Source organism: Podarcis vaucheri (assembly GCF_965113315.1).
Source record: "Podarcis vaucheri genome assembly, chromosome: 5".
Classification (NCBI taxonomy): domain Eukaryota; kingdom Metazoa; phylum Chordata; class Lepidosauria; order Squamata; family Lacertidae; genus Podarcis; species Podarcis vaucheri.
In genome coordinates, this window is record NC_138763.1 from 53,793,140 (window position 1) to 53,807,787 (window position 14,648).

Below are 14,648 nucleotides of genomic sequence, written 5' to 3' on the forward strand. Positions count from 1 at the left end.
AAGTGTTACATCTGCGAGGATCCAGGCCATTTGGCGAAGGAGTGTCCCCGGAGGCTCCACAAGCACACTGCAGCCTCAGCAATGGTGACTGCAGCAACGCAGCAAGGAGAACCACAGCAGGGAAACGACGATGTCTGGCTGGAGACGGAGGCACTGGGGCCCAGCCAGACGCATCTGTGAAGCAGTCCCCAGCAATCTTGCAACCCACGGATCCCCTCCCACCCAAACCAGTAGTGCAGCTCACAGCATCTCTCCAGCTACCCGACGGCGTCACTATCGAAGTGCCGCTTTCTGTGGATTCTGGAAGCAACGCAGACTTTATAGCGCAGAGCTTTGTGGAGCAGCACGCTATACAGCTATTGCCTGCCACTCTGCCCCTGCAAGTCGTCACAGTGGATGGCAGAGAGTTGCTAGGGGGGCAGGTGGTGAAGCAGACGCCACCGATGGTGATGCGCCTTGGCAACCACAGGGAAGTCATCAGTTTTAATGTCACCCAACTGTCGGACACGCCCATTGTGTTGGGCATGAGTTGGCTGGACAGGCACAGTCCGACACTGGCTTGGTACCAGAGACAACTGATCTTTGGCTCCTCTTATTGCGCAGAACACTGCATCCTGCCCCGACGGGAGGGAGAGGAGGAGGAATCACAACTGCAGTTGGGAACGTTGCAAGCGGTCCCCCACAAATACGCGAGCTTTTTGGAGGTCTTCTGCGAGAAGGAGGCGGACAAGCTACCCCCTCACCGGCCATATGACTGCAGGATTGACCTCCTACCGGGGGCGACGCTGCCGAAGGGGCGGCTATACTCCATGTCTGAAGATGAAATGCAGGAACTCAAACAGTTCATCGAGCATAATCTGGAGCGTGGCTTCATCAGAGAGTCCAAGGCAGTGGGGGGCAGTCCCGTTTTCTTCGTGAAAAAGAAAGACACGCCCCAAAAAAGACTAGTTGTGGACTACCGCCTTTTGAACCAGATGACCAAACCGTCTGATTACCCCATGCCCAGGATTGACGACCTCCTCGCGACGGTGCGCAAGGGACGCGTGTTCACCAAGTTGGACCTGCGAGGGGCGTACAATCTCATCCGCATGCGGGAGGGCGATGAGTGGAAGACGGCCATGTTCACACCGCTGGGCACCTACGAATACAGAGTTATGCCCTTTGGATTACAAAATGGCTCTCACTGTTTTCAAGCTTTTATGCATCACGTGTTGGAGGGACTCCTCTACAAGACATGCGTCTGCTTCCTGGATGACATCCTGATTTTCTCTGACTCGCAGCAAGCTCACGACCGAGACGTGAGGGAGGTGCTCAGCAGGTTGCAACAACATAGACTGTACGCCAAGCTGGAGAAGTGCCAGTTCGACACGACGGAGGTGGATTTCCTGGGATACAAGTTGTCGGACAAGGGGATAGCCATGGACAGCACCAAGGTTCGTGCGGTATTGGATTGGAAAAGCCCGCGCAACCGGAAGGAGGTCCAGCGGTTTGTCGGCTTCGCCAACTTCTATCGCAAGTTTATCAAGGGGTTCGCGATGCAGACGGCAGCAATTACGGACACGCTCAGCTCCAAAAAAAAGAAATTCATCTGGACGGAGCAGGCGGAACAGTCCTTTCAAGCGCTCAAGCATCTCTTCGCATCGGAGAAGCAACTGCTGCATATCGACCCCAGTAAGCCGTTGAGGGTAGAGACAGACGCGTCAGACAGAGCCGTGGGAGCTGTCCTGCTGCAGCGAGACCCGCAGGGGGTGTGGCGGCCGGGAGCGTTCTACTCCAGAAAGCTCAGCAAGTCGGAGCAGAACTACACCATCTGGGACAGGGAGTTGCTGGCCATTCATGCAGCTTTCAAGGCGTGGAGGCACTTCCTAATCGGCGCCAAGCACACGGTGCAGGTCTGCACGGACCACAAGAATCTGGAGCACTGGCGCACGGCTCAGTTCCTGAACCAGAGGCAGATACGTTGGGCGGAGTTCTTTGCTGACTTCAATTTCCGAATAGAGTACGTCCCAGGCGACACCAACATCATGGCGGATGCACTGTCCCGAAAACCGCAATACCTAGAAGAGGTGACGCCAGCGGCGGCCATGCACATCTTCGCACCGACGGCGTGGGCGTGTGCCTCAGCTACAGTAGACCTGGATGCGGTGCGACGTGCATTGCGGGACGACTCATTCGCGCAAGACAAGATGGCGGAACTGCTCAGAGGCACGGCTACCACGGACGAGTTCCAGGTGCGGGACGGCTTGCTCCTACGCAAAGGGGCTGTCTATGTACCAGGAGACGACCTTCGCGCCAAGGTACTGCAACAGTTGCACGACGCACCCACGGCCGGTCACTTTGGCACAGAGAAAACGATGGAATTAGTCGCGAGAGACTTCTGGTGGCCCAGGCTGAGAGGAGAGGTCGCGGACTACGTCGCGAGGTGCGACACCTGCCAGAGGGCCAAGCCGGTACACAGACCACCGGCGGGACTGTTAGAACCGCTGCAAACACCGTTTGAACCGTGGGAGAGGGTGGCCCTGGACTTTGTGACAGATTTACCCAGCTCGAGAGGCAAGACAGCTGTGCTAGTGGTGGTGGACTTGTTCACCAAGATGGCACATTTCATTCCGTGTGCGAAGGTGGCCACGGCGGAACAAACCGCCAAACTGTTCATAGATCACGTGTTCAAAGTGCATGGCCTGCCACGGTCTATCCTGTCCGACCGCGGACGCCAGTTCATCTCGTCTTTCTGGCAGAAGCTGATGGGTTTTCTAAATGTCAAGGTCAATCTGGCATCAGCAAGACACCCGCAGACCAACGGGCAAGCAGAGAGGGTCAATGCCATCATGCAGCAGTACCTGAGATGCTATGCCAATCAACAGCCTGCGACGTGGGTGGATTACCTGCCGCTAGCCGAGTTCGCTTACAACAACACGAAGCACGTGTCCACAGGACTGACGCCGTTCTTTGCCAACAATGGGAGGAATCCCAGAACCTTCCCGGGACTGGAGAGAGTGGGGGAAGGAGAACCACAGACGGCGGACGCGTTCGCGTCAGAGCTGCAGGCGGTCCACGATCAACTCAGACGGCAGCTGGAGCTAGCTAAGCACGCCTACAAGGTGCAAGCTGACAAGCACAGGCGGGTTGGCGAAGTGATCCGAGTGGGAGACTGGGTCTGGTTGGCAGCCCACGCAGTGCCGACCAGGTCGCTTGCCAAGAAGAAGTTGGGGCACAAGCAGATCGGTCCGTACCAAGTCGAAGCGCAGATCAACCCGGTAGCCTTCCGACTGGCGCTGCCGGAGGGTTCCAGAATGCATCCGGTGTTCCACAGGTCGGTGCTCACTCCCTACAAAGCACCTCACAGGTTCCAGGAGCCAGGGACGGCGCCAAGTCCGCTCCGGGAACGGACGGAGACGCGGGAGGTGAAGCACCAGGACCACATCAACGAGGTCACGGAGATTTTGGACTCCAGATGGGGGGAAGAGGGAGTCGAATACCTCTTAGCCAGAGAGGGCACCCGGGCCAGCGCCAATAGCTGGGTACCAGACTACGCTTTGGAGGAACCCCTGCTCAAGGACGAGTTTCATGCCCTCTTCCCACACAAACCCATGCCAGCGAGCTTCTTCGACGACTGGTTGTTCACACCCACACTTTCTTCCAGCACGTTCCATGGATTCGACTCAGAAGGGGAACCCGCACGGAGCACCCGTTCACCAGAAGGTTCACCGGCAGGTTCGGCATCAGGCAACTCGTATTGGTGGGACGATCGACCAGAGGAGCGATGGCGCAGGAAGTGGCTGGAGATGCCAGGTCGAGCGACCGACGCAGAGACTGACATGGACGTGTTCGGGGAGGACCTCGGGTTCGAGCACGGCGGTACAGAGATGGAAGAGCAGCAAGTCAACGTCGACGACCGCGAGGGGGAAGACTCGGAGGTCTTCAGTTGGCGGCCACCCAAGGGGAGCGACCTGTATCCAGCATTCCCTCCCATGATGATGGAGCGCCCAGCACCCACACCTGACAGCGGGGAGGGGGGAAGGGGGGGCTTCGAGGGGGGGATGGATGTCAGGGGTTCAGAAGCAGAGACGCAGAGAAGGGTGGAAACAGAGAGCGAGGGGGAGGAAGCCGAAGGGAGAATGAGTGATGATGACGACCCGAGATCTCCAAGCCTAAGCAGTGAGTCAGAGGACTCCCAAAAGGGAGCCCCAGTGAGCAGAGCAAGGGGGGGATCCGGGGGGACACCCCAGGAGGAAGGGAACAGAGGAGATTCAGAGAGCAGCAGCTGGAAGTCGGGACCCACGCTCATAACTGAGGGCGGCAGCAGCTGGAAGTCGGGACCCACGCTCAAGACTGAGAGCAGCAGGGAGGAAGGTAGCCAGGCATCGGGTTCCGGAGGCTGTCAGCAGGAGGGAGGGCACGAGTCAGGGGTGGTCACGCCCTCCTCAGAGAGCGAGGCAACGGTTAAGAGGAAAGTAGAGAGTTGGGCGCGCGCGCCAAGTTCAAATGCAGCGGAAGCTGGAGCAGTAAGCAGCCCGGAGAGTGAACCAGGTCCTAAAGCCCGCCGCAAGGAGGCAGAAGGATCAGGGGGGTCAGCGTCAGAGGAGAGTAGAAGGGAGGAGGCCCAGGGGGGCAGAAGGACCCAGAGACGTAGGGAGAGGCGAAGGAGGTGGAGCAAGGCTAGGGTATTAAGCTGGTGTGCAAGAGGCGGGGACTCAGACGGGTCTTCGCCGACCTAGAGCAGAAGGTGTAGAGCTGCACGCTGCAGTTCGGAAATGAAACCTGTAACTCAATAAAGACTCTTTTAAAGTGGACGCTGTGTGGCGTGGTCCTATGTGAGCTGGGACCTGGTAGCAGCTCTGACAACTATGATTTTGATTCATAAGTGAAAACTTTGACACTCAGGATTTTAGCCAGCTTCTGCTCATGGCCGATAAGTGCCTTACGTAGTATGAGTACCACTGGTGAAACCATGGTGGAAGGTCAGATTTGCCTTCCTTGTCTTAGAACTGGGGTGCTGCTTTAGTCTGCCTCCCTGAGCAAGTATTTATTTTATTTCATCAAGGAAGACAGATGAAGCCAGGTGGGGACAGAATTAAGCAACAAAATGGCAACCAAGCAGAAGTTGCATGAAACTGCATCCATATGAAACAGCATCCGTATGGTCAGTTCTTTGCATGAGCCAGCTCACTATGCTGCCTGTTTTAAAATGGCACAAAACATCCCTGGCAGATGAATCTTGTAGAAATTATGGTCCACGTGGTGAACCACCACACATTAAGAGCCCTCTGCGTGGAGAAGCTTCCAAGCAAAATGAATTCCAGGTTCCCTCTGCAGTGAAAATGGAACCAGGATTAATGACTGGCTTGGTGCTAAGTATGAAGCTTGCAGAAGCATGAAGAAAGAGTGGCTGGGGAAATCCAGCCAGGTGGGCAGGGTATAAATAATAAAATTATTATTATTATTTATTAAATATCAGTTGAAAGGAAATTAGGTGAGAAATTAAGCCATTTATATAGATATCAATGCAAAACCTAGCTGGGTTGTATGATGTCTGAACAGGTAGATTATTTTAAAGGAAATAGGCCTCATTTACAGTGGTGCCTCGCAAGACGAAATTAATTCGTTCCGCAAGTCTCTTCGTCTTGCGAGTTTTTCGTCTTGCGATGCACGGTTTCCCATAGGAATGCATTGAAAATCAATTAATGCGTTCCTAGGGAAACCGCCTTCAGACCAGGTCCGGGGACAGTCTGTCCCCGGGCCTCTTCTGAAGGCTGGGGGGGGGGACAAGGGCTTTTCTTCCCACCCCCAGCATTTTAAAAAACCCCGGGACAGCAGAGGACTTCTCCGCTGTCCGGGCGATCTTAAAATGCTGGCGGGCGGCATTTTAAAATCGCCCCGGGACAGCGTAGGACTTCTCCGCTGTCCGGGGCGATTTAAAAACCCCTGGGAAGGCAGGCAGGGGGGGCCAAAGACTTTCGCCCCCCGCCCGCCTTCAGAAGGTGTTGCCGCCCTGCCGCCCGGCTTCGGAGCATCGTTCCGAAGCCCGGCGGCGGCGGGAGGAGGCGTTCCCGCCCCACCGCCCGGCTTCGGAGGAGGTCTGAGGACAGTGGGGAAGACGCGCTGCGCTTCCCCGCTGTCCCGGATATTTCCCTAAGGGCTGTCGTCTTGCGAAGCAAGCCCATAGGGAAATTCGTCTTGCGAAGCGCCTCCAAAACGGAAAACCCTTTCGTCTAGCGGGTTTTCCGTCTTGCGAGGCGTTCGTCTTGCGAGGTACCACTGTACTTTCTTTTCCATAAGGAATTCAGTGGCATTGAAAGCCATGCCTTGGAAGCATCAGCTTGCTATTGCCAACTTCTCTGATTGATCCTGCCAACAGCAAAACAGTACTCAAGGGGACACTGCTGACAAGATCCTGTTATAAGGCAGAACTACCGAGTTTTTGCTTTTCAAAAGTATCTAAGTACAGCTGTTATGGGTAAGATGGATAAAATAGTCCTTATATAAAATTCATTTGTGCTACTGAGGTATAGCTATGTGGGTATGAATCAACTGGGGACTTTTCCTGTAGAAGCCACTCTGAAATGAATGGAAATTGCATAAACTCTTGTGCGTTTTTTTAAGGGTGTTATTCTGTAGCCACCTACCTAGGAGTAAACCACAATGAATCAATGAAAAAACTTATGAGCAGACATGCACAGAATTGCATTGTTGAATGACTGAAAATGGTGCCCTAATTAGGGAACTGCTTAAAAAATAACTAATTTAGTACAGAACTTTTAAAAAGCACCACTGGCATTCCCCAATAAAACAGAAGGAGGAATGTGTCTTTTATGATGATATCTCCTACAACATATTTGTATATAACCTAATAACCAAGAGAATCTACCTTTTCTTTTAAAAACTGTGCCTCTTCGCCATATGCAGATATATGCAAACAGTGATATATTAAAAGCAATACAATTGACTGACTAACAGTGCAGTTCTAAACATTTGTGCTCAGTTCTACTATTTTTAATGGGACTTACAGCCTAGTGAATGCACAAGACTGTAGCTGAAGACCCTTTTAATCAGGTGGTAGCTCAAAATTTCATAAGTCTTGCAGAGAAGTCCCCAGTACATTTGGGACAAGCCTTTTGGCTGCACATACATCCTCAATGAACAACAACAAAATGCAGCTCAACACCCTGGCTTGTTCCAAATCTGTTAACCAGAACTGTTAATTAAGGGAAAACTTCCTGGTTGGTTGGATTGCTTGTGTGAAGAGACTACATGGATGGCCAAAAGGCTCACTTATATATTTTCTTATTAAGGTGAGTTATGTTCATCTTTCCTTTTCTAAAACTGATTTGTGGCTGCATCTATCAGTAGAAGTGCATTTCTGTGATTACCTAAATAAAGCTCAATCTATCAGTTTTGGTGAGCTTTCAGTCCTAAACAAGGCATCAATATAAAATAATATCAAAATAAATTTTGATGTACTGCATAATTTAAGAAAGAAACCCAATACGATAATTCAGTAAAAACTTCCCTGCTGCTACAGGAGAAAGTCCAATTGTATATAACTTAAGGTCATTTCAATAAACAATTATGATTACATGATTAGAAACTAGGAGGAGTTGCATTCAGTTAAGCACTACTCCAAGTAGTCCCATTGAAATTAATAGACGTAAGTTACTTAAACCCATTAATTTCAATGTGTAGAATTCCAGGCTGCACTATGGAAATTGTTCCAGTGCAAGCATTTTTGCTTGCCAGATGGAATGATCTCCCCTTGTGCTGTTCTTGGGGTTTCCTGACCTGAGCAGATTTGGGGAGGTAGCAGGGGGCACACAGTGGGAGAAGTCCTTGTTGTGCTAGCGAGACTTATTGCATTGGTTTTTGCTACTGCAACAACTTAGCTGAATCCAACCCAAAGGATCTACTCTGAGTACAACTAAATTGGATACAACCCTACAGAATTAAGCCCTTCCCAGTACACATAAATGAAACAACTGACGCTCACTGAAAGGAACTTCCAGAAGTTAATGCCTTTTAGCACATCAATTAGCAATGAGAGCTATCTCTCTCTTTTGTTTTCCCAATGCTAGCATCTTTATGAAGCTGTTGACCTTTTTCTTCAGTCCCCTTGTCTTGATTCACATGTCCAGGCGTGTGCTCTTTGGTTTTCTCAGGATTCAGTAGTACCATGGATTCTGCTTCCTTTTCTGTACCAGCAACCTTATTTTTAAGCCCCATGTTGGCTGATGACCTGGAAGCACAAAGCAACATGTAAATATAGGAAGAAATCATTAACATACTAACTGGCTTGCATCCCAACTTCAAAAGCACTAAGTACAGATTATTTGGCTATTTTGAGGGCAGAATATGGTAGCTGCCAAGAAGCTATAAGTATTGGAAAGAACAAGAAGAATCCTTTGGGGAGAACGAAATTGATGTGATTGGTGCAATTATTATTGGAGCAGTTTGGGCAATTGTTCAGGAAGGAAGGTAACTCAGCAAGGGCAAGGTGAAATAGAAATGCTGCCATTTCAACTGTTTTGTATTTGATGGGAAAGCCGTAAAGCCCTACAGTTTTAAAGAAAGAAAGCCAGATCACAGAAATAACCAATTGTCATCCTTGCAGAATTTTATGTTCAGGTGCCAGATTTCTTCAGCAATAAATTGCTACTTTATAACAGCAAAACCTTGTTCTTCCTCTGAGATCTTCATGGTTCAAATTATATACACCACAATCACACCAAACACTGGAACTTGAGACTAACTAATTCAGAACCTGTCTCTAGCCGATCCATTTGGCAAGTCCGTTTGGCCATTATTCAAATCCCAAAGTCTTATTTTATGCAGATTCTGCCTGGTGCTTATTTTTGTTTTTTTGCTGAAAGTGGAACAGGTTCCCCCCCTTAACATCACCGTGAATGAAACTTTGGAAGTGACATAAACAACAAGAAGAGTTATTTTAGAAAATGCTACATCTGAAAAGCTGATTGCCCCAACACTATCAAAATGGTCAAAGCCATAAATGCCAAGGTCTTTAAAAAAATAAATCACTTTAGAGGTAACCATCTTTCAAAATCTCAACAGCTGGACTATTTAACACAATCTGGTGAATCAGAGTATAATTCTTCATTGGGATCTCAACAGGGGGCCTGCATTAGTGGATGGCAGCAATCCAACGGCTGATGCACTGCCAAAGAGTGTGAAGCCTGTGTCATTTACAATAATAAAAAAGGATAACAGAGCAATCATATTTATCACCTTTGAGGACAGAAAAATGGGAGATTAAAGTCTGTCACTATAACACAGTTTAATGGCAAAACCCAGTGATTATGTACCAGCACAAAATAAGAAATTGCCGCTCAGGGTTCCTTCGGTGCATCTCCGCCCCCAAGTCCCCTTTTTACACAACTGCTGTTATTTACGGTGCAATATTATTGTTAAAAACCATAAAATCTCTCTCAAGTGTTTACTGCTGACTTACCACACTGTATCCTGAGCTGAAATTTGGCACAGCTTAACGACACAGTGCAATACAGATTTTTGAATTCTGTATAAAAGAGTACAATCCGCTCAGCTTTATTGTAACTGTCAGTGGTACTTTATTGTTCTGAACACAATCTGTACAGGAGCAGATCATAGTGGGATTGCACTCAGCCCTTACTTCAGACCAGAAAAATCTCAGCGGCATTGGTGAAACTTTGCTCTTCTGCTTTGGAATAAGTTTCAGATGAAATGAAACTGATTTTTAAAAATGCTATCTGTGCAGACTATTTTTGTGGGGAGGGCAGTTGGGAGGAGAAAAAACAAGACTGTGCTTTATTGCCATGAAGGATCACTCAGGCGTTTTTTGACCTATAAACCAGTTTGTATGGCATAGTGTTTGACTAGTACTTGTAAAGGCAGATATGAAGTAACGGAGAGTCTTAACTTCTAGCTCTGTGCATACTCTATTGATAACACAAATTACCGGTAATAGTTGTGAAGGAATAAGAAAGGTTGGATATAGTCTCCCGTTTATGTAATGGCAGCAGCACTCAGTCCAGATTTTAAACATCAGCTAAATGCTATTAACCTTTGAATTAAGAACTAAAGACATAATTAACAAGATAAACAGTAACAGCTTGGGGTTTTACTGTGTAAGCTCACACAAATATTCTAATAATAACTGCTATCAGTCAAGAATTTCAAACACCTGCTGCCATTCTCAGTGCAAGGACTTATACATCACAAAAGATAACACAAATCATTAAATGTGGAAAGGAATAGTGATAAGACAGTACTCCGCATGAGCATCAGGGTTATAGGTCACCTGTCCACCATTTTCATGCAAACAAAAAGAGTTAATCCAAACAGCAAACACAACAGCATAAGCTAAGGAATATGTGTGCCTTAGATTTATTTAGGTATTTTTATACAGCCTTTCATGTGGCATCTCATCATACGCAATGCTCTTGGTTTTGATGCAGCATTTGCTTTACTACAATCTGAAACTGAAACCTTAAAAAAAAATGAAACAATTCTCCAGAATACATGCCAGTCTGACAAATGGCCTTTATAATTTGTAGAAGTAATGGAAACACTGTCATATTTTGCTCTAGAGTCTAGAGCAACGTTCTCTATCTGATGTTTATGGGATATCTCCATTGACTGTAAAGCCTCCAGAGTGCATTAATTCCAATCCTACAAAGGGAACTAGAAACTAATTTGTCACCTTGGAATTATTAAAACACATAGCTCCTGCTGAATATGAATCATACATCTGAGCCACGGAAGACCATTATCAGTGACTCCCCCAAAGACCTCCTCTCCAAAAGACCTCCATGATTAGACAGGGGCATTGGGGATCAGGAAGTCCTTGAGGCACCCTGGACCCAAACTGTTAATGGCCTTGTAAACTAGCCTGGTAGCATACTGGCAACGAGTGCAGACTTCTGAGTACTGGAACTATGTGCTGGTCATAGTCTGTCCCCACCAGCAGTCTAGCCACAACATTTTGCACCAGCTAGACCCCCTGGGTCAGACCCATAGAGTTCTATGCTTAGTACTGATTACAAACCATCAGGGTATTACTGTTTGAAGTAACAGGCTCCTGGGTTACCCGGGAGTAATCTCATTGAGCAGTACTTATACAACACATGAGATACATAAAGAAAATACTGAGCAGAAATGCTAAGGGCTACTGCAGCATAGAAAGGTGGATATGAATGGGGACACAACATTGGAGACCTTGTGCTAGATCTCATTTTTAGGAAATATTCTTAGGATTTCTTCTAGCCATTGTATGGCATGCAATAAAGAGCAGCGAGAAGATGCTGAAACTGCTCAGTTTTCAAGCATGTTTCTGATGTATCTATGCACCCTTCTTTCGCCATCCACAAGGCATCAATCTTTTAAGGAAGAAGATTCTCAACTTCCAGCACATCCTGTTGTTCTTTCCAATTTGTTGTTAAAGCTTAATTGCCCATGCACAAACTGCACACAGAAAACCTTTGTAGTTGACTCTCTCTAAGGCTGAGCTGTTTCCTGCAGTGCCAGTAGACAATTCAGTGGTGCTAAGATTACAGCTGAGGGAAAGAGAAAATCCTTTAATTGTATAAAATCATCAGATTAAACCTTACCCAATATGTGGCTTCTTCTGTTAACTGAGTCCTCTACTACATGGAAATGTTTACTAAGTGCAGAGAACGTACTAAGGAAAAGGAAGGGGGTAGGGGGAAGGTTGGAAGAGTAAGATACAGCAACTTTCCCGTCCATGTACATACACCACAGGAATGTCAGGAACTGTTCCACACTGAACAAAATTAGCACCTAGTTTCTCTGAAGAAACTGCCTAAATGAAACTCCTGCTGTGTTTAATTTTGCAGAGAACAATTGGATTAGGTCTCACATATTATACACAACCTAGCCTCCATCCACTGGTATTTTCTCTTGGTCTTTCATCCCTAAACCACTTCCTCTGCAACTTGGGCTGAGCATGGGAGCTGGGTTCAAATGTACAGCGGACTTTAATGATTTTCTCAAACCAGGCCATTTTAAACCAGGCCATTTTCTCAAACCAGGCCATTAAAAAATCATTTTTTAAAAGCAGCTGCAGTGCAATCTGATAACAATCAGGACTGTGGAGACACACACACACACACACACACAGGAGGGAAACTGCCACTGGTTCAAATTTTTATCAGGATCACAGTCCAAGGAGGAAGGGTGAAAATAAAATCTCTCCCATCTCACTACAGTCTGATCACCCCCACACAGTGGTGTAGCTCACGGGGGGTGGTGGTGGTCCACTGGGTGCCACGGGGGTCTGTAGTGCGGCATGGTGGCTACTGTGTGTTGGGGGTTGAGATTCTGGGCAGCAAGGGAGCTTGCGGGCAGCGGAGCCACTTCCCATCCCTGAAATCAGTGGCTGCCCTAAAAAAAAACCTGAACAACAATGGTCTGTTGCTACGCCACTGCCCCCACACCACTGCTATTTGAAGAATCATGGAACACCAAACTATGTGTTCAAGTGTAATGTGGAATCTGTCCCTTGTCCTCATGTCACAAAGCTTGACTCATGTTTTGTCAGAATGGTTCTGTCATCCTACTACAGTGCTTATTTGCTACTCATATATTATCATTGTATGCTCTCTCCCTGGGATGTATGGGGTCTTAGGGGAGCAGTTGTACCTCTGGTGGGGGACATGTTGTGCTCCTTTTGGGGAAGTCTTTCCACCTTTGGTCCCCACCCTGCACACAGCTCTCACCTGTGGCTCCTAGAAGCTGTCAGCATGTGAAAGTGGCCACACCCTGGGAACGGCTTTGACTGGCCGGCTAAACCAGGTGAGAGTAGCTGATGGGTCTCAAACCCTTGGTGGGTTAGGGACTTCTCCTGCTTGCAATGACAAGCTCTGCAGATTGAGTGGGTGACGCCTTGTATGCCTCCTTCTGGCAACTCCTGCAGCCAAGGTGGTGCCAAACATACTCCTCTGCTTTCCTTTGGACCACATCAGTGAGGCCAAGAGGGGGTCTTGTCAACTAGACAGCCAGTACTTCCATACACACTGCCCAGGCTTGCATCCTGAGGAAGTCACTTTGGTGCTGCTAATGCAGCGGTTTGACTTCATCCCCAGAGGCATAATCCATCGTCTTGCAAGGTAGATGGATGTCAACAATTTCTCTTTGCCACTCTTTAAAAAGTGCCACAGAGTTTTGTACAATTATACACGTCTACAATATTTAAACAGTGACTCATGCAAACATAGATGCAGGGAATGCTCATATAATCAAGGCAGCCAAGTACAAAACAAGATAATGTGACTATAAGGCATTTGAGCAAACCCAAGAGGGTTTAAATTGGCAAGGGTTCCACAAGAAAGCAAGCCCTAACCCCAAAATTCCCATGTATGGCAGCTACTTTAGCCTAAAGGGGCCGTCTGAGGACATTCAGCTGAAAGCAAATCAGGTCTTGAAACTGTCCAACAACGTTAGCACCTCTGCAACAGACTATTTCTAATGTGTATCTATAAATATAAATTAGACTATGCAATTCTTAAAAATACTGATCAGTGTCCTCTTGTTCTGGTAACAGCTAAGTGGCCCCTGTAGCAGTTGCTCTTTGTAGCCCCCACAGAAGGGTACTCCCCTAGTTAGCAGTAGATTCTGAAAAGCTGCTCAGATTGCCCCAGGTAAACATTGCCAAATGGACCCACAATTCAGCAGTTTCATAAATTGGCCATTGTCTACTGGCTGCATGATTAGGTCACACCAAGACTACATCGCCTCTACAAAGCCAGTGACACTTGTTTCACTTTTTAAGCATATAATTTTAAATAAGAAGGTGTCCTTTTTGGTTGTTGCTGAATAGGCAAGCTGCATAATCAACAGAGTTTCACGTATGCTTTTACAGCTCCTAACAACTATGACAGTCGATACAAGATCCTTTTCATGGTCAATTCATCACGCATTCTGGGAGACCTTGGGCCCCGCAATTATTTCATTTCCTTCCTTGCAAATGCAATTTCCACTTAGTTTACTAGAATAAAAGGTAGACAAAAAAGGTAGCAAGAGTAAGTAGAATCTTCTGATTAACATTATCCATCCAAAGCAGTGGAAATCCACAGATGAACAAAGCCGTAGTTCACATAAAAACAACAACTCATCCCTGAACTAAATTGCCTTTGTGTTTCACTAGTGGCTCACAAATGCAACAATAATGATGTCAAATTAAACACATTTAATCGGAAAGATAGAAACTCGGTAATCTTTTATCAGGGGTGTGTGAATGTGAAGAAACAAAATACAACTGGAGAGAGCTATTTCCTTTCAAAACATACTTTAAAAAACACACATTTAAAACAGAATGAAATGAAAACCATAAAAGCAAGAGAAATAAGAAATAAGGTTTTTAGCCTGTTTTTACGAATGATAAAGGAAGCACACAAAAATAGCCGTGAATTGAATTTCCACTTCATTTGCTGAGATTTACCCCTTTGAACTATGAGATGCAGTTGTTTGAGAATAGGTGTTCCCTTTTCAACTGATAGAACAGGAAATCAGAGCTTTAATTAACCATGATTATAACATTTTGCTGATCTGATTTGTCTCACCTATTTCCTTTTTTCCTCTTTAAGTAATAAACTGCCTAACATCCTGGAAAGAGGACCAAACGGAAAGCATCAGAGAAGTTT

The 14,648-nt window shown here is 47.2% G+C and overlaps 1 protein-coding gene across 2 annotated transcripts in view; it reads right to left on the reverse strand.

The window, feature by feature from the left end:
• Positions 1-5,295: 5,295 nt before the first annotated feature.
• SHTN1 (shootin 1) overlaps positions 5,296-14,648 on the reverse strand; it is a 64,224-nt gene continuing 54,871 nt past the window's right edge. For both annotated transcript variants that reach the window (XM_082222670.1, XM_082222671.1), the window contains exons 17-18: positions 6,257-8,230; positions 5,296-5,566 (exon numbers count right to left, since the gene is read on the reverse strand). In XM_082222670.1, coding sequence (XP_082078796.1) covers positions 8,026-8,230 — 205 coding nt within the window. In that variant the 3' untranslated portion in view covers positions 5,296-5,566; positions 6,257-8,025. The remainder of the gene's footprint in view (positions 5,567-6,256; positions 8,231-14,648) is intronic.